Genomic DNA, 26,114 nt, shown 5'->3' with positions numbered 1-26,114 from the left:
AGAATTTTCATGTACAGTCAAAAGTATTGTCTACCACCCACACCGTCACATTTGTACCCACTGAACGGATCTATGGGTTCCTCAGTCCAAGTCTTCGGAGATTCCTTCCAACTGACTTATTTTTAAAGACTGGCTGCACCCAGTGATTAATCTTTTCTTAACTAGACCATATTAACCAGCTGTCTCAAACTCTGAATAAAATTGTCTTGAATAGAACAACCGTTTCCTCATACCAGAATTTTTCAGATGTGTCCTCATTAAAATTTGTAGTTTTATTCATCAAGAGTGTGAATTTTAAGCAGTTGGCCATTTTGAAATGACTTAATATACCTATTGTGAGCATGTACCTGAGGATAGATACAGAGAAGTTTTATTAATTCCATTATATATTTCTATTGCAACTATTAATGTAAAGGAGAATATATTTGATACCAAGATTTAGTAAATTAAACAGGTCACATATTTCTTAAAACCATTCAATTCAGACTTCTCAGTCTCAAGTCCTGAGGATACCATGTGATTGTTTTTACAGCTTGAACTATTTGTAGGTGACTTCCTGTGTTAAAATAAACCTTTTGATAAAGCATTAAAAAAAAAAAACTGTGTGGCTCTGGTTGGCCTGAGTACTGGACGTAGATTAAGTCAAGACAAGACTTTTCAGGGCAGGTTTCCATTATAGAGAAGAAATATGCTTCTAGAATCAAGTGGTAGGTGGTGGTTGAGTGCCGTCAAGTCAGTATCGACTCATGGCAACCCTATGGACAGTACCACTGTCACTATCCATAGAGTTTTCATGGCAAGATATGGAAATAGATTGTCAGGCCTTTCTTCCTCGCAGATAGTGCTAGTGTTGTTGTCGTTGTCGTTGTCACGGAAACATGATCCTCCACCGCCAACACCACCCCATACTGCTGCTGCCCGGTATGGATTATTAGAGAACCTTGCACCTGAAATGGGACATGACCCCACTACTCGGAGATTGAGTCTCATGCTCTACTAACAAAGCTAGTCCTAGAATCAAGTACTTGGTTGTTAATCTACAGTACGACCTAATTGGAATCCACCCAAGGAAAATGGTTTTGATTTAAGCTCATCAAGGTATACAAGGTCGAAAACACTAACTATTTTCACTGCTGATGTTTTTGCCGTTGGTTTTCTCTTGAAAGATTATGTCAGCGGCTTACGAATGCAGAGCCAAGAAAGACGAGTGCGATTTGGCGGAATACTGCACAGGCCAATCTCAGTGGTGCCCAGAGGATGTGTTCACTGTCAATGGGGTGCCGTGCAAGCGAGGTCAAGGGTACTGTTACAATGGGCAGTGCCCACTCTTCTCAGACCAGTGTCAGAGAATCTGGGGGACAGGTATGTCTGCATTGCCTGTGTCATCTACAGTATTTGCTTGTCTTGTTCTTGGCAAACGCATCGCATCAATCGGTTTACAGGTCAGATGCCAGCAGAATTTGTGGATTATACCAGATTGACAAGGAATCGGGATTTCTGGTTGTGGAGATCCACAGTGTTGTTTTGTCTTTCCAACTGAGCTCTCTAATCAGCTAACAGTGCATCTTACTCAGCTCAACTAAACTACTTTCCTAAAACTTACTCAGAAAAGAAAAGAGAGTTACTCAGAAGTTGTTGTTTTTTTACATTTTACAGTATGTTTGAGAGCTGAAATATAAGAGTAAATTAGCATAATCATCAGCCCAGTTAATGGGTTAAGAAAATGAGGGGATACGATGAATGAACACTGTCATGCTGTAGGACCTGACCTGGAGATCACTGATATAGACATGATGGATGGTTTCCAACATTGTTCTTTCAGATGCAAAAGTGGGGAACGATTTATGCTACAATAAGAACACACATGGTGTGTACTACGGCTACTGCAGACGTGTCTCGGGGAGTTATGTGAGATGCCAGAATAAGTAAGAAACTTTGCTTTGAATGTTGAATGACTATACAATGGATAACCTTGGCTTACTTGGAAGTCAGAATCCGTGTGTTTTTATAACCACACTACTTTTGTAACATATTGTGTTTCGGTAATGGTTTTGGAAGATTTATGCATTCTGAATCTCCAGCCATCTCTTCTTTGGGTAGCAGGCTGGGTACTATATTTCTCAGAGAAATTGTTTTTCCCCCTATAATTTTCTCATTTTTTGTTTACCTTCCCTAGATATGTATTTATCTAGGCAATTGGTGAAAGTGCCTTCCCTAGGTAGGTATTTACCTAGGTACTGTAAATGGAGGAAATATCTACCATGATCATTTAGTACAACTCCAGAGGGTAATGTAATTTCTCTGCTTGTGAAGAAGAACTTCACCATCTTCTTCACACCCTAAATAAAGACTCTCATAGCCCTCATGTAGTGTTTACCAGTGGTCTGCTTTTGAGTGCAGGACTTTTTTATTGTAGAAAAAATGCAAGGAGTTTAACACTGAAACTAAGGGACTTCAGCCAAATTTGATGGTAGTGACCCTTTTCATTGATGGATAACCAGTTCTCACTGCAGGAGCGCACATGACATACACAAAACTATTCACTGTTTATGTGGATGTTTCTTCCCAACAGAGATGTGAAATGTGGAAGGTTATTTTGCACTGGGGGCAATGACAACCCGGCGATAGGAAGACTGGTGCTTTTTAACAACTGCAAAGGTACACTTTTCGGGGATGATGAAGACGATCTGGGACAGGTAGCAACAGGCACCATTTGTGGAAATGGTCAGGTATGTTTGGGCTGGGGTGTTGAACTTTAGGTTTTGATTTGAGTTTTGAACACCACTTCAGAAGAGTGCATACAGTTCTATCTTAGATGACATTGTGCAAACATTCACCCATATTACCAAGAATGCCAACATGCAAGGATCATTCTGCAATTAAAAAAGTAATTAAAACAATTGCTGTAATAAGCATTATTTAATCTTCTCTCACCTTACCATTACTATTAAAAGAAAATTTGAATTTGCTACTTGTCATATTGTTATGTCCCCTCTCCCTTCTATGTAGCTTCACTGTATATGATGTCACTGTATGTGTTAACGTAATAGCTTAAACATTCGGTAACATACATCAATCTTCTATGAATCAACTGCAAAAGCAGTAATTCTGAAAATAATTGTACAGAAGTCATCATTATTCCAATCTTAGGGGAGATCCCTCATAGATATGACATGAAACATTCAGTTGAGCTTTAAAAAACAAAATGGTAAAAGCATGTCTGAACTTTCCTATGGTATTTTAGAATTTTTGTAATTTTCTTTTTTTTGTTACTACATAAATGAACATGTAAAGACAAATTGTTTTAAAATTGTAAGAGAATGCTATCCAGATATTTCAAGTGATATCCTTTGCAGAAAACTGCAAAAAGGCCATTCATAAACCCTAAGCCACCGTCTGACTCCTGTTTTAAAGGTCTGCAGCAATAATGAATGTTTGGATGTCGAAAGTGCCTACAAATCTGCCAACTGCTCAGCCAAATGTAAAGGCCATGGGGTAAGCAGAAAGAGGGATGATGAATGCTGGCCACTTTGAAATACAAAGAGCCATTATTTTTTATTCTGTAAAAATACACTCATTTCATGTTCTTCTCCAAATCGTTGTTGGATCTTTATGCGATTTGTGGTGTTATAAGAGAGTTCTTTTCAATCTACCATGATAATTTAAAAAGTAAAACTCGTCATTTTCTAACTTGGAAGGGCTTCTTTTTGCCCACATAAACAGGTAATGTGCCTGGTGAACTCATTTAGAGGTCATTTAGAATAAATAGCAGGACACACTGCTGCCCTTCAGGACCACAGTGGGCAGCTTCTGACTCATTGAACAAATTACTCATTCTGTTGATCAAAAGGTTACATTTTCCGCAGCTGGATTGTGACTCATGAGGATCCACAATGGCCAGACTGCATTGGAACAATGAGCAAGTTTTAAATAATGAAATTTCACATGAAAAATTGAAGATTCTCCATTCAGTATGAAACAGTGTTGTTAACACTTGCAAACAATTAATTGATGAGAGCATGACTCCTGGGTGCTTTCCAAATAAAACGTTCCTTTTTTTTTTCATTGAGAGGTTTGAGTATTAAACTCAGGCTTGAAGACCTAAATTAAACTAAGCAGTCAAAAAGCCTTTCAGTTATGACTTTCCTCAATAGTCCAGCCCAGTGGCGGTTCGTCAATTGTAATCAACACCTGTAAAACTGGTAATCTGTAAAACTGATCTAGGCCAATAATCAAGTAGCTGGTAGTAGTGAAATGGAAGGGAATGGAATAGTCTTACTCCAAGTATCGTTGCTGTTGCAGGTCTGAAAAACTGGGTATTTAATAGCTGTCTTTGACCAGTCAGCTGTATTGAGCTCTGTAATACTATGTATTCTGCAGGTCTGCAATCACAGACTGGAGTGCCAGTGTGAATCAGGTTGGTTGCCCCCAAACTGTGACAAGAAAGCTGCTAATGAGACGTCTCCAGGTAGGACTCATTATATTATTATTGCACGTCATCAGCCATTCAGAAAAAACACATTTCTATACAGTGCCCTCAACCTTGACAACATGTTTGATTGTGCAAACTGTACAATGGTACTCATGTTTTCTAGTTAAATATGGCCTCTGTAAAACACAGAACTGCATAATAAAAAGTAATAAAAAGTCTGCAGCCGCTGCATGAGATTTATGACTTTCATTATTTTCCGCCTTAAAATAGTTATAGTTGTATTTTATTTGGATTTATCACAAATATGCTTGTTGGCAGCTTTCTGAGATTTATCTAAACGTCTTGAAAGCCACAACCAAAATGCTGGAACTGAAAGTTTGTGATATGTCAGTTAATGCTAGTTAAAGCTGAGAGTTCACTGTGGCTTTCATACAACTCGATATCAAGCTCTTCGCCCACAGATTGTTTGAAAGCTATTTTTCAAACAATGCAGTGATGTTATGTGCTCTTTTGGAAATATTAAAAAGCATTTTCCTCAGTCACCAATAATTTTGTTATGCTACTTCTTTCTATCTGATAATCAATCACTACAGAACACAGGAGTTGGTTTCTGACAGGTTTCCCTCCTCCCCTATGAAAGTGGAATCAAACTCTATCAACCTGTTTCAGGAAAATAGTACTAAATTATTACATTATTTTTGTTTACCACAAAGCCTGCTAATGAAATCAGTTTAGTAGTTAATTTACAGGCACATCAAGAATGTGGTGTTGGGGAATATTTGCATTATCAGTTTAATTTAAAGTAGGTCTGGAGTTTTCATGGGCTATAACCATTTGGAAAGTGGTAAAATAAAAAACTTTAGGCAAAACAACATATTCAAATAAAATGTCTGCAACATTCATTGCATAACCTAATTTAGTTTTGCTCATAAAGGTCAGCACACAGTCAGGCAAAGACCAACCTGGAAAGTCCAAGTAGACTTAACACTGACTTTCTAGTGTAGTTTCTGCTGAATACTCCATTTTCTGGTCAAAACACTTCTTCAAAGCTGATCATTAGGAAGATGTTCAGGGAAGAAGGATTTGTTACAGCATACTAAAAAGCTCACAACTCGATATTCTTTACCACATCCTTTCTCTCATGAAGCGTACAGTTTCTTGGTAAATGTGTTTGCTGAAATAGTCAAATTTCAATGCAAATAAACTAAAGAGAAAGAGTATGAACTCCAGTGTGCCCCCTAAATTGCCTGGTGGGGAAACAAACCAGGCATTAGTATTTTCTATTTGTTTCTTCTTACTGGAAGGATCATAAGCCTAGCAGTCATTCAACCATACAGAAAATATATGTCTTCTATGTATGCCCACTCTGAAAGTGTGTCTCAATCGCCTAGACTGGAAGGTAAATGAGAGATGGTTCAGTTTCAGCTCACATTGCTGACCGTGTCTCTCGCTCCCCTCCAGGAGTCACAGCTGCTGTTGTAATTATCTGCATTGTAGTCCTGATCGTCATCTTCATCATCATTGTGTTCATCCGGCGCAAAAAGAAGTACACAAGTCCATTCAGGTTTGTAGATGTTAAAAGCAAAGGAGTTCAAAACAGTTTGCTGGAAAACATAAATTTAGATGGAACGTGACTACCGTTATGATTAAGTTGTGCAGCAGTAATGATGTCACAATATTGAGGTACTCTTGCTACATTACTGAACTACATCCTTGAAACATCCTTGTGCTTTGGTCGAAATGAGTGAGGCATCGTGCAGCCATTGATAGTCTTAAAACCTCATATACAATCTCTGTCTCGATTTGGACATATACTGTAATTGAGATTCTGATATGAATTACATTATGTAAAAGACGTGTTGTTTTTGCACATTGAACTAGTAGTTCTTTTCCTTCAGTTTCTCTGCTTGTTCATTTGTTAAAATGTCAGAGAACTATAGCCACTATCTAAATTGGATAAGTAGTCTACACAGATTACTTGTATTGTGATTACTACTATTACTTGAATGCCTATTTCCTGGTATTGTACCAAACTGCGTATTTAATAGTGAAAGAGCATAATCTACAAATATTTTGATTATGCAAAGTGCTGAAGCCCTGGGTTCAAATCCAGACCTGGAGTGCTATCTCACACCAGATACAGAGTTGGTATGTTCTCCACTCATGTGCATGGGTTTCCTCCCACAGTCCAAAGACGTACTGATATGTTAATTGGCTATAGTGGCGAGGACACTATGCTGTAAAAAACGTTTGGATGTGAAGTTAAACCGAGGTCCTGACTATCTTTGGTCATTAAAAATCCCAGGGCGTTTCTCGAAAAGAGTAGAGGCATTAACCCCGTTGTCCTGGGCAAATTTTCCCCTAGCCTTTACAATCATGGCCTCCTAATAATCCCCATCTCTGAACTGGCTTCCTCACTCTGTTCTCCTCCCCACTCATAACTGATGTGTGGTGAGTGTACTGTCTGCACTCTCGCTGCTGTCGCATCATCCAGGTGGGTAGTGGAGGTGGTGGTGGGGAGTCACCATTATTACCTGTAGGGCTTTGAGGGGAGTGGAGTTGTGTCCAGAAAAGCGCTACATAAGTACAAGGATTATTTATTATTCTGACAGGAAACCAATGTCTGAGATGTGCTATAGAGAGTCCTAGTGTGGAATTACTGGATATGTTACAATCCTACACCAGCGTACAGTGAGATCTCTGCCCGCCTCGCCAGTAATAGCTGACGTGTGGTGAGCATTCTACTTATAGGAGGCAGAGGAATACTATAGCTATGTATTTGTAAATTAATTGCAGAGCCAGGAATTGGTGATCTGTGTGTTTTATAGCTTGAGATCCACTGTTGCCAGGTTGCCAGAATGTTTCTGCTCCTAAATTAAGACTGTTGTATTGTCAAGCATAGTGTATGTTTCTGTTTCTGAGACGTAAAACCGAGGTCCTGACTATGTGGTCATTAAAAATCCCGGAATGTTTCCCGAAAAGAGTAGGGATGTTACCCCGGCATCCTGGCCACATTTTGCATTGGCCTTTACAAGTTATGGCCTCCTAATAATCCCCCATCTCTGAACTGGCTTCATCACTCTGTTCTCCTCCACACTGATAGCTGGTGTGTGGTGAGTGTACTGGTTTACTATGGCTGCCGTCGCATCATCCAGGTGGGGCTGCACATTGGTGGTGGTGAAGGGGAGTCCCTATTACCTGTAAAGCGCTTTGAGTGGAGTGTCCAGAAAAGCGCTATATAAGTGTAAGCAATTATTATAATTATTATTATTACTTATCTCACTTCCCTCTCTGTGTCCCAGATCTCAATCCCACCTGAAGACCACTGGAGTGACCAACCCAAGCTTTTTAAGGGACAGACAGCAGACGACTTCAGATTTTCAGGTCACTGTGGTATGAGATGATTTAATTTAAAATTAATTCAATTTAACATTGAAAAAACACTTTTTCTACCATCTTTTCAATGCACCTCAATTTTGCCTCTGTTCTGTGAAGGGCATTTTGCACATTTCATGTGAAATGTTAACAAAAAAGACAAGACTGTTTAAAGACCATGTAAAGGATAAGGCTTTTTAAAAAAATCCAGGGCATTTTTGCAGAATTTGCAATAAATTCTAGACTTAATTAGGACATTTTGAACCTGGATCTGCCCTCCAATAGCTTCATTTTCTAAGTTAAAGCCTTGAAGTACTATCTGGTTAAAATAAAATTCTTTAGTCATTACCTAGTACTAAGGAGTTGATTTTTATGTTTTTCATATCATTTTATAGATTCATTGAAATAATTTTAAGAAACACCTATTACACTTTTAATTAAGAATGGATTAAATGAGTTTTCAACTAAGCAATTGTGATAAGCAAACAACTGATATTTGGTGTTTTCTGTAGCTTTACACAAGTTGATCACAAGAAAATTAAAAGGAGTCCTCACTAAGTAGCATTTTACTAAAGCGGTAATACTTTCGATTCATTCCTCAGCACCCAGTGAGAGCAGCACCTAGCCCTCCCCCTGCTGCTAACAAGCCAGTCGTGCCAGCCCCTCCTGTGACCTCAAAACCCCCGACAACTGCACCTCCTTTTGTGACAACCTATAACAACAAGCCCAGAGCTCCACCTCCTTCTGCACCAGCCTCTAGCAACAAGCCAAGAGCCATACCCCCTCCTCGCCCAGTTGTCACCAATGCTGTGCCGGTCCAGGTGAGCATGACAGCTGTGGAAATGATATTTATAATGACATAATCTATAATGCATAACATATTTTTCTTGAAATCCCAGTCTGATTGCCTTCTTTTTTCATTTTCAATAGCCTACCTACAAATGGTCATTTGTAAAAGGAACCATTGAGCAGTCTTTCCTTACACGTACTTCAATTATCATGAGAAAGTTAATGACAAAATGGAGCTCTATCTTCACAAGGAAATTAGATTTTCAACCAGACCTACGGTAGGCTATTGAAAATGAAAAAAGAAGGCAATCAGACTGGGATACAAAAATAAGTTATGTATTATAGATGATGTCATTGTAAATATCATTTCCACAGGAGAGAATGAATTTTAAGTATATAAATATAATATGAATTATAAATAACATGCAAGGAATGATGTATATTTTTTTCAAAACAAACTTCTACAGCCAGCTATGCATTTATTATGATTATCATGGAGGAAATTTAGCATGGTTAATCACTGCGTATTTTAGTTGTTAATGTTTAACATCTGGTAGGATTAGTTGACAAGTAAAACAATTGAATTAATGGATACATTTGGTTGACAACAAAAGAGTTCAAAAGTTTGGGAGGTCAAACCCCATCCTCACTCACGTCCATTAACCTATGTACACGCACTAGTCCATTACCATTTCCCATCCTCCCTGCAGCCCTTCCCAGCAGCCCCCTGGCTCATCACTCTTAGACCACAAAGTTTCTAACTGACATCCTTGTATCCAGGTTGTCACTCTCTCAGCCCAGTGTGTTAAGCCATTAATTCAATCTAATTCAAATTGGTCTCTACTCCATCTTAATTTAGGTTTTGATCAGACATCTGCAATGCCTACTAAAGTCAAATGCCACATCAGCTTCCTGGTTCAACAGGTGCATTATTCCTGTTTTACAAATTCAGTTTTAGTTGTTCATACTCAGACTGCTGTAAAAGTACCCCACAACAGCAGTCTGTGATGGACTGGCACGTCACCAGACGTGTAGCTTTGCTTCTGAGATAGACCCTTACCTGGAATGAATAATAATAATAATAATAATAATAATAATAATAATAATGTTGCTTTATTAGCCTGATACAATTTCTTCCATTAGGAATTCGTCTTTTCACATACCCCAGCTTGCTCTCCATGAGTCACAGACACACAGACAGGGAGAGAATCTGGGGGTCAGAGTGCAGGGTCAGCCATTGTACAGCACCCCTGGAGCAGCTAGGGTTAAGGGCCTTGCTCAGGGGCCCAACGGAGTAGGATTCCTCTGCCGGATGCGGGATTTGAACCGGCAACCTTCCAGTCACAGGCACAGATCCTTAGCCACCGCTCCGCCCTAAATGAATTTGCGTGTCATGAATTTAATGGATAGAAACAACATCTGTACGTCTGGATCATAATTATCAAGGCAAATCCCTTGCTGGTGTAATGGGATTGTTTGTATTGTGTGTTGGTGCAGGTGAAGACTCGTCCTCCTCCAGTGCCCACTGCTAAACCAGGACATTTTCCTGTTGATGCCAGAGCAGTGAGTATTACATTTTAAAAGAAATAAAGCCAATTAAAGAGAGCATCATGTATCACCTGGATCAGGGGCTCAGATGTTCCTGAAAAAGCAAAAATTGCAGCCTTGTAAGATAAAAGCACAACTCAAATTTAGGGCCTTGTAAGACCTGAAACCTTGGCTCCCAAAATGCAGAGACTAAGAGAGTTCGTTTTTTAAATCAACACCCCCGTGCCTTACAACCATGCTACTAAACCTTTATGCCTGTTACATCATGAGAGATGAAAGGTAAGGTCTCTGAATGTTCCACACAGTCTTCTGAAAAGATAAATTCTTGATAGCCAGGTTTTCCCTACGATTATTCTGAAATATTTGGCAAATCCATAAACTTCAATTCAGAATGAAAGAAATAAGAAAGATTCATCAACTTATTTGGTGGGTAAAATGACAGATCCTGTTCATCTGAAGATACAATTTGGCAATGATATTTAGAGTGCTACTTGTCAGCTTCATAAGAGGGAACAGTGGGAACTGGTGCAACATATTAGTGACTATAACACAATATTTTATACATTGTTTAATTAATTGATGTTTCTCATCCATTTTATTTTTAAGTACATTTTTACAACAACAAACCATCATGGACAGTTCTTGCAATTCGAGACCTGTGGTGGTGGGGTGAGGCATTGTAAAGGCAGAATTTCCACAGGGATAAATGTGCACTGTTTTAAAGGGAGTTTTTTTCAAACAAGGTATAAGCATCCCGTATGTTCACGATTTCAGTTATTTGGGGATTACATAATATTTGCAAGACCTGACACCAAACTCTGCTTTCCTGAATGGACTCATTTTTCTTCTTTTCCCTCACAGGCTCTTAAACCTGTGAATAACCCACGACTGTGAGGCCTCTTTATGCAGAGGGAAGTCAGCCTACAACACCCCAGTTATATTAACCTTTGCCACCACTGCAGAAAGCTCTGGGAACTTTTAGTAGCTGATTGCACATCTCTGATCTCTGCCTTGAGTGCCTGTGCTGGTCAGAAGGGTCTGACTTCTTACACTGCCTTTGGTTGAATGAGCCCTGTGAGATTTTAGGGTGTTAATGTGTAAAAACATTTGGTTATTAAAAAAAACACAGGTTGTAGCTTTTATTACAGTATCACTGTTCATATTTATTTCTTTTTATGCTAATTTTATATATTCGGTGAAAGGATGATTTAATATATAATGTGCAACGTTGTAAAAATTCATTTTCTGTGTGTGTAGCTGATACCATCAGTTGATTTGGTCAAAATTACCAAACAAAAAAACAAGCAGGATTTAGAAAGTTCAACGATTTTTTTTCTTGTCTCATTCCTGAGTGGTGGTAAACATTTTAGGCAGTAAGGAAAAAGGAATATTTACAGCTCCATGTATTTTTCATCAAAAAATGAAAGCAGAAATTCAAAATGCGGGCAGCACTATCCACAGTGTAGTTACAAGTACTTTTACTCTAGTGTAATTCAGTCATGTACAAAAACTATTAGAACATTAGTAACTACTATTAGAATATCAAAGGAGGAAAGGTTTTTAAAATATATTCATGCATAAACATTGCTTGTTTATGCATGATCGGATACATAAAAACCCACACATGTATACTTAAAAAACAGGCAGGAAATCTAATAAAACCCCTCTAATCAAAAAGACTGATACGCAACCAAATTCTTAACTTTGAACTAGTTTGTTCTGCTGCCAATTCTTCATTTTTTTGTGAACTTGAGATTGTAATTCTACTCCTAAATATTTGAGGATTGTGATAACACTGCCGGTTTAAATACAACAATGCAATGTGACCTCTCAGGCCAGAAATAAATATTACACAGCATTTAGACTCAGAAGTTACTACACAAAAAAAACATGGATATCATCTACGAAAATTGTATGAATTCAGATTCATTCTTTTACAGGCCCATTCCATTCAAATGCTCAGTTTGATTCTGGACTGGTAATGCCTTAAATGAAATATTATTAATATAAAACTTCAAATACAAAGCTTTGTATTTGAGCTCATACTATTCATTTAAATTGTTCCTAAAAAGTTTCATGATGATTTATATCCACATGGATTCTCCCACGTTAGGAATAATCAAAGTGTCTAAACTCTTATTATAAGCATATTCCCTTGCAATATATATCATATATATTCTTTGGTAGCCGTACTGTGTACCTCTTAAATAGTTCACAATACACAAGTGACCAAGTACCCTGTTTAAAATACACATTTTTAAAAAGCAAAATAAAAGATAGGATTAATATTAAATGCGATAAACTCTATTGCAGAAGGTGTGGTCTTCATCAAACCGAGTTACCCTTACTATTATTTCTAGACTGGATCAAAAACAAAAACATTTCACCAGGTCATTTAATAGTTCTAATAATGTTGCTGTGATACAGCCATGCATATAGTGCCAGTTATTCCTCTTAAGTGCAATATCTTTTCTGTTGCATGTCTTAGAAACGTTTAATTTGTTATTAAATTGTTTAATAATGTACTGTATATTAAAATTATTTAACTATTAAACATTGTGCAGTAATGTTGCTTTCTTTGGTAATGGTGTTCAAAAAGAAAAAATGCACTTAATGAACTCTTTAACTGATAAGCATTTGTAAACTAAATCCCTGAGATGGACATCTTGATGCTTTTTGAAGTGTAAAAAGAATTCTTATTACTGTCAGTGAAATTAGTACACTCCTTAATATATTGGGCAGCTACTTGAAAACTGTATACATACCACCAAAGATAATCCGTTTTATAACTAACAGCACCAAATACATATGAATAATAACCTAACAGTGCATAACTACAGTGCACTACAGTAGTTTCATTTCTTCTAATGTTCTTTATAGCAATTTGAGGTTAGGGATTAGCATTGTAATTTACCAACTTTTCAAGGCTTTGTCAATGTACACTTTTTTTCATTCAGTACTGCTGCAACTCCACATGGCTCCATATACAAGATGGTGTGCCAAGGCTCAGATCCAAGAATGCAATCTGTCAGTAGTTTTCCCTCTTCTGCGTGACAGACGGGGGATCTCCAACACGTCTTTGTCTCTGTCTGTGGCTTTAATGTTATGCAGAACTTATTTAATAGTGTTTGGTTTGATGGAGTAGTTATCAGGCTCTATATAAGAAAAGGCTCACAAGATTGATTATACACACATGGGAAAAAAATGTGCAAGGAGGCATAGCTACTTACAAATTATATGCACCAACTTTTTTGACATCTTCAATTTCTGTAGCCTTTCCACATGACTCATGAAAGCAATATGAATTATATTTTAAAAACGACTGAAATTCCATACACGTACACATGCGAACACATCCCATGGCCAACAGTTTATTGCAGATAGTATATTAGAGGTGTATAACAGGTTTATTATTGTGGGATGCAAAGGCATTAATGAATTCCAGTGATAGTGAGAATGAACTACACTATTCCCTCTCTCAGCCTCCCCGTACATAGCATTTCCAAAAGCTGAAAAGTGCAGTGTGCTTTTTTATACGTGGATACAGAAGGTGAATACATTATTCATTTCTTCATCATTAAAAATGAGACTTTATTAGGAACCTATAGTAACACTAGGTCACATTTAATGTTTTTAATATAAATGTCTATAAGCCATCCATGTGACCAGAATGGCTTTGGAAGTCTTATTTTATCTTGTTTTGCTTTCCCTACAACAGTAAAATAAGTAAATGTTAATAATTTGTGATGAAACGGAAAATAAGAATAAATGTGAAATGCCTCACGAACACGATTGCCTCCAAACTGTTCAACATGACTGCCATACTTAAATAATGAGTTACGCACAATTACATTGTTATATTAGAATTACACATTACAGAGATGATTCTGGTATCTTTGGGGTTAAACAGGCTAGACAGCAGTCCCCCCTGGACGGGATGCCAATTCATCACAGGGATTACCCCCAAACAAAGCTGGTCTACATTTATACAGATTTGGGTGGACTAGAGCATTTGGGGGTATTCTGCTCAAGGTACAACTGCAGTGTCTGCAGCAGGAACCTGAACCCACAGCCACCAGTCACGAGTCCAAAGCCTTATCCACTACAATGGTGACAAACAGAACCTCAGTGAATGTGCACAAGTTCTTTTGGAGGCATTTGTGTGCAAGGAGTCACATTTTTAATGATCTCTTCTTTGCACTAAGAAAAAGTGAAAAAGTGAAAAGTAAAAGGGTAAAAACAAAACAGACCACACCTTTGGGTTTCAGTATTTCTTTTTTCTTCTTTTTTTTTTGGAGTGATACAACTACATAAATCAAGATTTTATAGAGGCCTCGCAATACAAGTACTTGACAATTTTTTTACAGCTATTAAGAAATTCTTAATAAACGATATTTCTGTACATTCTGCAAGATATGTTTTAAAACTTTTGACAGAAATCAGAAATGAAGCCCATGACTGGGCTAGACTGTCCCATCTTTCACACCACAGTATGTCTTTGTTTTAAAATGTGAAAGAACAACTTCGAACCTGCAGAGCCCTTCAAGGACATACACAGAACTGCCCTGCTCAGCTGAACGACATCCTGAATTTGCAAAAATAAAATATGTAATAAAGTCCTTAATCTGAGTCTCCACATGATGCCATAATTCTACCACACTTTTGAGACAGATGTCTCCAACTTTCCCCTGAGCCACACAGACCAAAAGTAAAGCACGCACCATTAGCAGAGAGAGGAAAGGGTTTTAAAAAGACTTCATGCCATTTGCATCTCTTCTTCATTTCATACTTGCTGCACATCCCACCCTACAAAGTACCACTAATTCTTTGTTGCCGCTTTCTGTTTTTCATTTCCTATGGTAACTAGCTGTCTGTGTCACATGATATATCTTCGCCCATGGCGCTTACTTAGATAAACTACACAGCAACTCTTCTTGCCAAAGTCGATCAACCTCCCACTGCTTATTTTACACGACAGCAAAGTTTCACTTTTATAATCGCTCACAGCAATAAAGAACAGAGAAATATGCAGGTAACATAAGGTGTATGAAACACGATGAAAACAGATTTCTAAAAAATATTATGCGCCTATGCAATGTTCTATGTAAAGCATATCTCTATACTTTCCTGCTGTGAATAATATTTATTTTTCTGAAGAAGGCAAAAACATGCAGATCCATTGTGACAGTGAACTATTAAAGCTATTATTCTGATGTTCCAGGACCTGCTTGTGTTAGAAATGTGGTAGAGGAAACACTGGTTGCAGAGTGCTGGGTGTAGTATACTATCCCCATTAGAGATTCTCTGTCCTAGATCCTGATTTTGTTTTAACTATGGGATGGCTCTCCCTTAAAGCAGGTAATAATCACTTACAAAGAAAGCAAATATACGAAATAAAACAGCAGGAAAATTCAGTGGTTATGAAAAATGTAACTTGCCCCAAGAATAAAAAATGACAGTGTAAGCTATAATTGTGGAAAGACAGTGGGCCACCATATCCATCAGAATTAACTATGCATAAAACACATTATAATGAACATGATTTTACTTTTTGGTAAACAATCACAAAACAGCATTTTCTCCTTCTCAATTTATGCAAGCTTATGTTTTGCCAAACGGCATCACTCCCTAGCCCTGACAATTAAAATACAATAAGCAGCACAGATCGTATTAAGGGAATGCAATTCTCACAGCAGAATGCTTGTCATATAGAAATAAGCCTTTAAGCATCATTAAACAATACTTTTCATATTATTTCTTTGTTTAAATGAATATAATAAAATGGGTATTCTAAGGGAAGCTTAGTAAATCATCACCCACAAGATTCTTAAACCAGGTGGGAAATTGAGAAAATGAGACATGTCATTTTTAGTTAAAAATCTTCTCCATAAAACTTTTTTTTTAAACACAGAACACTGCTTTAACAGGTATAGTGACTTCCTTGACCCAACAACCTCCTAAACTACGCCCCACTGACAGAAACCGGTGCTGGCCTCTAAAAAAGAATCAGGGATTTTGAAACAGTGAGCAAAGCGCACATTTTCAACTGATCAGTAAAGCAGAGAGCAGTTGATTCTATTCAGGAGTAATGTCAAGAGCAGTCAAAAACCCTGCAACTCACAGTGGTTTACTTTGGCATGCTTTTCGTCCATTAAAACAGCCCCACAAGTACATTGGAGCAAACCTTCTCATTGAGAGCTTGAAGTTGAAAGAGAACTATCAATTGCCTGTGGGCATTTCTCCAGACACCACAGAACACAACTTGAGTTAAAGTCTAGAGTTTCAGTTGCTTTGGATGAAAGATCGAGAGTGTGTGCCTGGATCTCACATAGCAATACCAGCTATACCACACACTGACATCTGTAAGTCACATTCATCGCACCCTGGTGACACACTTAAGATCTCAGTGCAATACACAAAAGTGAAAGTAAAGGGTGGCAGGGGACTCAGATCAAGCCGATTCTGAAAACGTTCAGCTCTCAGTCTCTAGTGGAAGATGGGAATAAGACATTATTTCAGCGCTACAGAATCCACAACTAAGGTAAATGCTTTCTGTGTTGAGGTACAGAATGAAAATTAATGGGAAGTAATGTGGGAGGTTTTTTTCAGTTTGCATTGTAATACACAAGTAATTGGTTTTCAGTAATTTCTATGAAAATACTTCTGCCTCCCCCAGAGAATGGAAAAGATTTATTCCTCATTTTGGCATGGAGGACAATCTAAAAAGGAGGCTGGATCAGTATTGCGGTTTGGTTTGGTTCTCTGCTCATGCTTTTTCTTTATCCAACTCCATTTTAACAATTAAAATCAGCGATCAGCTACCTTCTCTTCATCATTGTGTCACAACCAGAAAAGAAATTGCGGTTAGCTTTTTAATAGACAAAGTTTTCAGTTTTTTTAGCTTCAATAATACAACTTGACCTATAAGCTCTAATTATTAAAACATGAAAGGATTAAATTACTTTTTATCAATTTAAAATTTTAATTCTGCTTAGCACTGATCAAACACTAGAATAACACACTGATTGGTTCCTTATGAATTAGACCAGCCTAGTGCTGCAATAACACTTACCCAGCTAGGTCTCAGCTCTCTTCTGCTCTTTGGAAAAAGAATGAGATGTCTTACTGCATTAGATTAGTATTGTCAGACAGGATTTAATTGCGGCTCCTAACACAAAAATGCGGCAATCAAGAGAAATCAGTGCAAAGTCTACCAGTTCTCAATTGTGGGGTGAAAACCAATGCAGAACTTATCTGGAAAGGACGTCCCAATAAAGCATTTCTAATTGTGCATTCTTTGGAACCCTCAAGCTACACATTGTACTTTCTGTTCAACATGAGAAAACGTTTTTTCCCTAATCTCAGACAAAAACAACAGTTTAAAATAGCATTTTTATATATAACATGCATTATGTAGGTTAAAAAATTCAAGTTGATAAACAGCAATAATAAACTATTTTAATGAACTTTAACTGTCATATAAGGGCCATTATCTAACGCATCCAAAACATTTTAAAACCCCCTAAAACTAGAAAAGTCACTAGGAAATGGCTCAGGCGAGCAGAAAACCAAACCAGAGCTCAAGCATACTCACTGATCCCAGTTACCCATATTTATTTCTATTACTTTAATGATGGAAAAGCTGGGCTTTGGTGCCAGTAATTACAATCTGCAGCTTGAAAACAAGACTCTTCTCACATTAAAAAAAGGGAACACTTAAAAAAATAAATATGTATAGAAAGGAGTGTGTTTTTATACAGACACTAATTTATATAAACACAAGAGAGCAAAAAAATGAAAGCACTCAGTACTTTTTATCCCCAAGACATGTCTCTTATACCCTTAGCTCTCAGATTTTCTTTTCCATTGTTCCACTGATAGAAGAGGGATATACTGATAACCAACAGACACTCCAGTGCATTGCCCTTACCCACCAAGGTCCCTTAGCTTTTTTCCCCCTGTTTAAACTACCTAGCTTTTTGGTTGGACAAGTAGAATATATATTTTTTCAAATGTTCCCTCGCGAAGCACATAAAACACAATACAAGGACTCAGTTGAACTAGTCATATAGAACTCCTGAATAATAAAAAGGTATCCTTATTTTATCTCTTACATGAACTCAAATTTACAAAATGCTCTCTGTGGTTATTGTCGGCAATGATGTTGGGGCCTGGCTCCCTCTCCCCCCCAGCCTTTTTCTAATAACTGCACCTCTTGAATTCTATTACTCTTCTTTTAATAAATAAATAAGATCAACATCTCATTGGGTTTTTGTATTTGTCTAAACCTTCCATTTTGTGTTGTTGCTTCTAACTTTTGCTCGTTGTTTCCCACCTGCCTGCAGTTAGATTGAGGGAGACAGTGGGGGTGGGGTGGGGGAGGACTGGAGGAGGGGGAGGGGGCTGGAGAGGGGAGGGGTCATTACTGCCCCTGATTGTCTGTCCCGTTCTTGTCTGGGGAGTTGGCGGTATTTAGAGAGTTGACCGTCCCGTCTGGCTGCTGCTGCATGGCATCGCGCCGGGGGGGCATCCTCTCGTTTATCCGGTCCAGGCCGCGGGCCTCCTCAAAGCTCCGGATTTTGTGTTGAGGAGAAAATCCTTGGATAGCTGCCGAAAGAGTTGGTGGAGGGAAAACAAGGAAAAAAAAAAGAAAGTCAACACACGCTGAGCCCAAAGGGAAACACAGCCCATCGTTGTGAGCTGTTTGGGAGATGTCTCTGATCACCTCTGAGCTAAGGGTACAACTTATGTAGGGCTTGGAACACTAAACATTTTAAATTTGTTTCTGAAAATGTATTTTTAACCACCCGCTAGGATGAAGTACTTCAGATTTGACCTCACTTCAATATACCATTCTAGGAAAAGAGATCAATGATCTAATCAGTTTCTGGGGAGCAAAACAAGTTTAGGAGACTTAAGATTTCTAGACAAGAAATCTACCCCTGGACCTTCTGACTGTAGGTATTCCTTATACAATCATACAGCGGATGAATATTCCTTTATAATGCTAGTTAAAATCAGCAGGTACCATGATAAATTCTTTGTTTAACTCTGTGTGTCTGGGCTTCAACATTTTGTGTTGAGTCAGTCAAATCTTGCAAAACTCTTATTTTTTTATTTGGGGATTTTTAATAGGGACTGCACTAGACCAAATTACTTGTTGAATTGGTGAACTTGTTGAAAACCTGAAAGTTGTTCTAAAGATAGAAAAGGTTATATATAATCCTAATGTTTTATCGCGCTTTTTGTAATCTAAGAACTCCATTTTTATTCTTCAAAGGCAATTACACTACCCAACTAAGTCTTTCTATACATGCATACAGCACAGAGCTATATACTGTATGCTCTTAGGAGTTATACATGAATTTAAACTTCCTTGTGAGTGTTTTATCTGTACGTGTCACTGTAGACTCAGTGTTAGCACATACACAGTTAAATGGTTTAACAATGCACAACACAGACAGACAGTTAGATATCCCATGGTATTGATTCCTTAGAATTTAGCTTCACATGTGTTAGTATTAAAAAACAAAGCTGGAACGTGCTTCCACTCCCTCAAAACAAAGCCAAAAATTACATGAACAAGGTGTAGAAGGTGCTTTTTGTTTAAATTCGTTCACTGGTAAACATCTCAAATTCTTATTTTGTGGGCAGGTTTGCTATTTTTTTTCCTGGTGTGAAACACCAGAATCATACATATACTCAGGCTGTCTTTTACTAATTTTGTTTTCAAAACACTGGACTACTTAAGACTTCTTTTTTAATCCAATGGCACGTTACTCCATTCTTCAAGGAAAGAATAGCTCTCATTTCACTTACTCAGTAGCTTAATACAATTCAACTTAATTCATTGCACAAAGTAATTAATTGACAAGTTGCGTAAAGAACTTATTCAAAACAGAAAAGGTACCAGAACAACTCTGTGTATTGCAGACGTAATCAACACTCACATCTGGTTGATCCCTAAAGAAAGTCTCCACACAAGAGTGAATTAACATGGACTGGAGAGGCTGCCATCATTTACAAGAAGGGTGGCACTGTAATGGCTTTGTGTACAAATCTAGGAAGGGAAATCACGTTCCATTCAAAACAATTCTTAATCTTGTGATATCATTTGGAATAGTGACTGAACAAAACTATTGTACGGAGGTTAGCACAGAACATAGAGACAGACAGCTCAGTTACATTATATACTGTAAACGAAGATAATGAAGCTCCAGGCACTTATTGTTCCCATACTGAAACATGCACATACAGTACAAACCATGCTTCTGGGACTTCACTCCCATTAAATCAGCCAGGGTAGGAATTTTCTATGTATTTAGTTATTTGTATTTTTATTTTTTATTTTTTAATGTTGGAAAGGCTTTTTGCTTTGTCTAAAAAGAATACAAAAAGACAGCAAGATTTTGATGCATTTTGGGATTCATCTGGGAATAAAAAGCACGCACAGCCTTACACTTCACTTCTTCTATTTACATTGTTAGTACCACAATATTTTGATACAGAAGGAACAAGAAAGCAAAAACACAATACGTTTGGATACACAAAAACGAGACAAGCGCACAAACCTTCTAAAAAAGTACCTGCTGCCAGAAAACCTTTAGAAAGTAATTGTTTTATGATGTGCTTATTTAAAGTAAAAAAGGTTATTTTTGCATTGCATGTAGCAATTTCTCCCTATAATGTATTCAGTTCATCTGTTTTGATCATTGTTTAGCAGGCAGTTAATTCCTCTAAGGAATACTCTCATTCCACTTTAGGGATGGCACTTATTCTTGTTTCATAAAAAATCACATTTTTAAATTAATTTTCCAAAACCAGGCAGGATTATAATGAGACTGGATACATAAAACTAGATCTTGGAAGCTAGTTAAAGTCATGACTATAAAGAATATAAAGAATAATTCACCCCAAATAATTCACTGAGCAAAATCGGTGCCAGGCAACAATTGCTTGATAAAGCCTTTTCATTTCTCTGCTTTTTTTCTGAATGGTTGCTCTACTCGTGTTTGTGACTCACAGGAGGCGTTACACCGATAGTACTAGAGATTGAAATATTTGTGTGCGGAGGAAGCAGAGAAGAGCCAGATGGAACATATGCTTTCTCACTTCGCTATGCCACCTTATCCTAGAGCCTTCACCACATTACAGTGTGGGTCCACAGCCAACCAGCCTCTGACTCTTTCTTGATGACAGTCTGGGCAACTGCAACAGTTTAGCATAACACCTTTCTGCTGTGGCCACACTTTTCTGTGTGATGTAGAATTTATTTATTTATTTATTTAATAAAGCTGGCTTCAATCTTCCTTTGAATGAAACTAAAATGCTCACCTCATTGACTGTAACAGTTTTTTTTTCTCTTCTGAACTGAAGATCAGATTCATTAGTCAATGACGCACAATTTTTAGGTCACAACTGTCACAGTGGGATGGCTGCAGCAACACAGATCAACACAGATCAAAGAAACTGGTTGATTTCAAACGTGCCCAGCCATGACTGGTTGGTGGTAAAGCCATAAGAGCACCAATACCAGTCAACTAAACATCATAGCTTATATATGAACCATATACTTCTCTTGTGCCTCTGTTGAGTGGTTAACAAACTGGGTAGTGCACAACATACAGTATACTGTATGTAAAAACGGGCAGTCAGGTACTTTTTAACATAAAAATAGTAATAAAATAAGCAAACAATACACACATCAAATAAAAAACACCATAAGCTTTTTCCTTTAGTTAGACATCACTTATATGGAGAGAGGTAATTTCAGGCATCATACAATGAAAAGTGTTTATTCTTGCACAACCAGGAGTCTTGCAGTCTTCCAGGCACTGATGAAAGATGCTTAAGGGTACTGTATTTAATGACACTGATTTGCAGCCATTATTAACAGCAAGCTTAAGTTCTGATACCCATGCTTGTTTCTGACATGCACTTTGAATAGCTACTGGGGCCTTTTTTTGCACACAACGGTTTGTGCCTCATGCAGAAAGGGTACAGCAGTCTCAGGCAAAGTGTTACTTTTCACAATCATTAAACATGGTGAGTTAAGTAACAAGCAATGTCACAAATGAGATTCGAAAAATGGCATTGAGAAATAAGGAAGAGTAAAATAATATACCAACAAGATCACAAGTGGATGTCTGGTACAAAAAAACTCCTTTGACCTATGAATAAAACTAAAAAATAAATAAAAATCTTGTGTGAATGTTCAGTTAAATCAACAGATTTTGGCCAGCTGGCGGTGACTGTAAATGTGACAAAGATGTACATTTATTATACCATGCCTTTGTTGTGCTTCTTCTGGAAAAAGTATTTATTTTAGTTTCCTGGGAAGACAATGCTATTTTTAGTGAGATGAACAATTGATCATTACATGTCAGTTTAAACAATCCATAGTTTCACTATTTTGCCATCAAATTTCAGTGACCTGTACAGTTGGTGGTACCTGGGATAGGAGAGCTTTATGATTCTTCGACAAACATCAACTTGATATCTATTAAATCTTGGACCTGTAAAACTAGCTGCACCCTAGTCTTTTATTATAGTTAAATCCATATTAACTGTAAATGAGAACTGAATCTACATTAGAATAGAAACTTTGGGATTCAAAACTCAAGCTGATCTCAAGCAAACCTGTTGCAGAAAACAAACCCAGGTGAAACAACAATGGGGATTTGGAATTTTTCCATTTTAAGATTAGAATTTCTACAAACTAAATCTTTAAACAGTAAATAAGCTCCATTTTAAAGAAAAACTGAAAGCTAAGGATATTCTTCCAAAAACACCAGAGAAAAAATTGCAATATCACAGTGTTAACCTCTGCTTCTGGGGTTTTTCCCATAATGAGGTGTTGTTATGAACCATTTCTTACACAGCTGAGCCTTTTTCATTTTGTTCTAACAAAACACCAAACAAATACTTCTATAGAAACAAATATCTATTATCTATCTATAACAGTTTCAGGTTTTCAGTAAACTACTATGGAATAAAACAAATATGAAGAATTAAAAAAAAGGAAAAACGGGATATGTTTAGATTCCATTAAGGTTTTTACAAAATACTGTAGGTCTCAGAGCAAATCAGCCTCAAAGGTTAAAAGGCATGTCTGAAACCAGCAAGTTACATCCTTGACACTTCAAAACTTTGCTTCTCAGGTCTTACATGTAAAGTGAAAAGTGGAAACACAAGAAACTAATTTTAGGATTTTAGGAATGAAAACAAGAAGAATTTAACACTCTTGAGGACCAGGAGAACAACTGCTTTCATTAATGTTACCATCACCTAGAAATACAAAGCCAGGGATTCCTATCCTCCTTCCCCTGCTGACATGTACATGACGCTTATAAAACAAGCTAGGGAAAAATGTAAAAATAAGCATCATCTGACTTCTCAGTTCCATCTTGCTACGTGGTTGGTTTGAACTCCATTCAGATCGCAGTCCCTGGTGGTGCAAGAGTATCCATTTTCCACATGGTACCATATTAAAGCAATGTCCCAAAAATAAAAAGTAACATAAAAGCAAAAAGATATATACAGAGACAACAGACCACGCATTGGACGTATCAGGGGTACACAACACAAAACACTGAGAAGGTTCCACTTGCGTACCTCGTGCCTCCTCAGCTTCTACGGTGGCTGTGTAAAGTGTGAGTAGTAGTGCCATGCCAAAAATGAATGAAAAAGAGTGAGTTAAGTTATCAATGCATCCAGAGATCCCACCCGCACATCCATCAACCCCCCCCCCCCCCAACAACATTCCTTTTGAAAATGAAAGCGAGGGTTAGACAAAGTCAAGTAAAGTTAGTTGAAAAAAGGCATAAAGTGAGATGCAGCATAAAAAAGCCCACTTTTCCTCGCCTCTGTTCATAAGACATCCCCGTGTCTTCCACCTGTAAAGCACGCCAAAATACCACCCCCTCAGCTCTGGATGCCATCTAATCAAAAACAAGCTATCAGCCTTTCACTCTTACAACAGCCCTGGCCTCCCATGGATTCTCCTCGTCTTGGCTCCGATTCCCCTCATCCTTGTCAATTCCTAGCCTTTATCATTTATCATTCATTTGAATGCTACTAGAAAGACCGTAGAAACAGCGGATTTATAGTCATCGTTGAATTGTGATATGTGCAATGCTGCCAGCCGGATTAGCTGGAAAAAAAGGCAAATGAAAAAACACCTTGAACTACTTTATGCACTATAAAGGCCATCTTGCAGAATCAGATGCACTACACGTATTTACTGCTATATGTAGTTCACACCGTACCAGTATTACCTAAAATTCAGGGCATTAAGTATTGGCACTGAGTATGTCATACATGCTTACTTGATAGGTATTAAAGGGTAAAAAATGTTTTTATATGCCATATTTGTCAGTGCTTGCTAATTAAGTGCATGTTCCAATGAATTATTTAAGGATAAAGGCTACCAATATTAATCTTTGCAAGTGTTTGAACACATGAGATACTGAAAAGCAGTTATTAACATACAGGATGATCATATTCCTAAATGCAAAAGAGAAACTGCAGCTTCATGTCACATGATCTCAGAAGGGAAACGGTTAAGCAGCCATGGTATTTTCTGTACTGAAGAACTGCTAGATCTCTGTGGGTGAATGCTACAAGATACTCATGCAAGAACTTCAATTCTAGCTAATGGAACACTAACCAAGACTAAGTGTTTTTAACAGCCTCCATGGCCAACGGTTTCCATGGAAACCTGACCAGTAATCCAAGGTCATTGGGGAGAAGACTGAAAATAGGCAATCTTAATCCTTTCATCAATACAATTAATTTCCATATAGGAAATATGAGAGCACTTACTGCTGTAGATGTGAATGTGCTGCTGTGGAGCTGGGTGTATGAACGTCACACTGTGCTGCTGTGCGCTTTCACACCAAACTATGGCACACTACATGCTAGCTATTCCATCCTGAGGTTATTTTCCAGACTCCTACGGCCATTTAATTTGAACTGCAGTGTTGAACTAGTAATGTGGCAATGTTTCATTTCTCTGCTACTGAGGGGAACTTGATGTCCTTCAGTGCTGATGATAATCCATTGTTAGAATGTATGCGTTTTTAAAACTATGTAAAAAGCCAAAACTGCATGAAGTGTTATTTCTTACTCTTTACATGCATTTTGTTTCAAAAGCATTTTCTCAGGGTACAGCTGATATGGACATATCTAAGGCATTTTCTAAGGCTTGGCTGAATCTAAGATCTCAGTGCAACACTGAGAAACCCAACAAATAAATATGGCACTGTTTTACAGGCAAACCTTGACTCATGACTGCAAATTCCAGCAGTTTTTATTACATGAAAGGGGATTACGTCCCACCTCAGGAAATACATAATCCCTTTACAGCTAATTAAAATAAAATTTCTAAAGCACATATTAGACAAGGCATTTTTCCCTTACTGCTTTATTGCAAAGCCTGTGCAGATTCTGACATTGGTTTCCTCTCCTGAGCAATGACAATTAAAGTAATATGTTTTAGGTTTTCATTAACAACAAATTTCTCCCAACCTCCAGCATCCTTTCCATGTTATTTTAAAAGTTAAAGCTATTTTATTGTTAGTGTTTAAGCAGTACAGTTGTTTAAAAAGGTACCAGCATATAGCCAGGCTCTCAATATATTAATATTTGTGTCAGTATGTCATACTGTCCAATATTTCTTTCATAATTGTTTCCTGGTACAATACCATGCTACCTTAACCACTGGTTAGAAATGTGCAAAGAGCTATACTCTTTGTGTTCCCTCAGACTATAACACCAAATAGCCAAACACCACACATATACAATGAAATGTGTGGTGTCTAATTAAGGGAAATCCAGAATTGGGCATTTACTAACAAGAAAGTGATAGGGACCTCAAAATGAAATAAAGGGGAAAAAGCATTGCTGTAACTACAATTTCAGTGATGCAGTACAGTATCTCCTGATGCTATATCTCTTTTTTTGAGAAATC

At 37.6% G+C, this 26,114-nt stretch overlaps 2 protein-coding genes across 5 annotated transcripts in view; one reads left to right on the top strand and one right to left on the bottom strand.

Annotated features, from left to right (window-relative positions):
- The window catches only part of LOC148674358 (zinc metalloproteinase/disintegrin-like HR1a), a 32,805-nt gene extending 20,102 nt beyond the window's left edge, over positions 1–12,703 (top strand). For 2 of the 3 annotated variants that reach the window (XM_088624476.1, XM_088624474.1), the window contains exons 14-23: positions 1,167–1,362; positions 1,823–1,925; positions 2,573–2,729; positions 3,415–3,495; positions 4,381–4,468; positions 5,894–5,996; positions 7,735–7,825; positions 8,410–8,628; positions 10,094–10,159; positions 11,006–12,703. In XM_088624476.1, the coding sequence (XP_088480602.1) occupies positions 1,167–1,362; positions 1,823–1,925; positions 2,573–2,729; positions 3,415–3,495; positions 4,381–4,468; positions 5,894–5,996; positions 7,735–7,825; positions 8,410–8,628; positions 10,094–10,159; positions 11,006–11,038 (1,137 nt within the window). In that variant the 3' untranslated portion in view covers positions 11,039–12,703. The remainder of the gene's footprint in view (positions 1–1,166; positions 1,363–1,822; positions 1,926–2,572; positions 2,730–3,414; positions 3,496–4,380; positions 4,469–5,893; positions 5,997–7,734; positions 7,826–8,409; positions 8,629–10,093; positions 10,160–11,005) is intronic. The other variant, XM_088624475.1, reaches the window with a different exon arrangement.
- Positions 12,704–14,400: 1,697 nt separating this feature from the next.
- The window catches only part of ppp3ccb (protein phosphatase 3, catalytic subunit, gamma isozyme, b), an 80,890-nt gene continuing 69,176 nt past the window's right edge, over positions 14,401–26,114 (bottom strand). Inside the window, exons 13-14 of one of the 2 annotated variants that reach the window (XM_088624478.1) lie at positions 23,759–23,785; positions 14,401–18,751 (exon numbers count right to left, since the gene is read on the bottom strand). In XM_088624478.1, the coding sequence (XP_088480604.1) occupies positions 18,567–18,751; positions 23,759–23,785 (212 nt within the window). In that variant the 3' untranslated portion in view covers positions 14,401–18,566. The remainder of the gene's footprint in view (positions 18,752–23,758; positions 23,786–26,114) is intronic. The other variant, XM_088624479.1, reaches the window with a different exon arrangement.

The sequence above is a fragment of the Lepisosteus platostomus genome, chromosome 3, assembly GCF_059453375.1.
Source record: "Lepisosteus platostomus isolate fLepPlt1 chromosome 3, fLepPlt1.hap1, whole genome shotgun sequence".
Lineage (NCBI taxonomy): Eukaryota > Metazoa > Chordata > Actinopteri > Semionotiformes > Lepisosteidae > Lepisosteus > Lepisosteus platostomus.
Note: the sequence above shows the minus strand (reverse complement) of the source record. Positions and strands in the feature narration are given on the sequence as shown.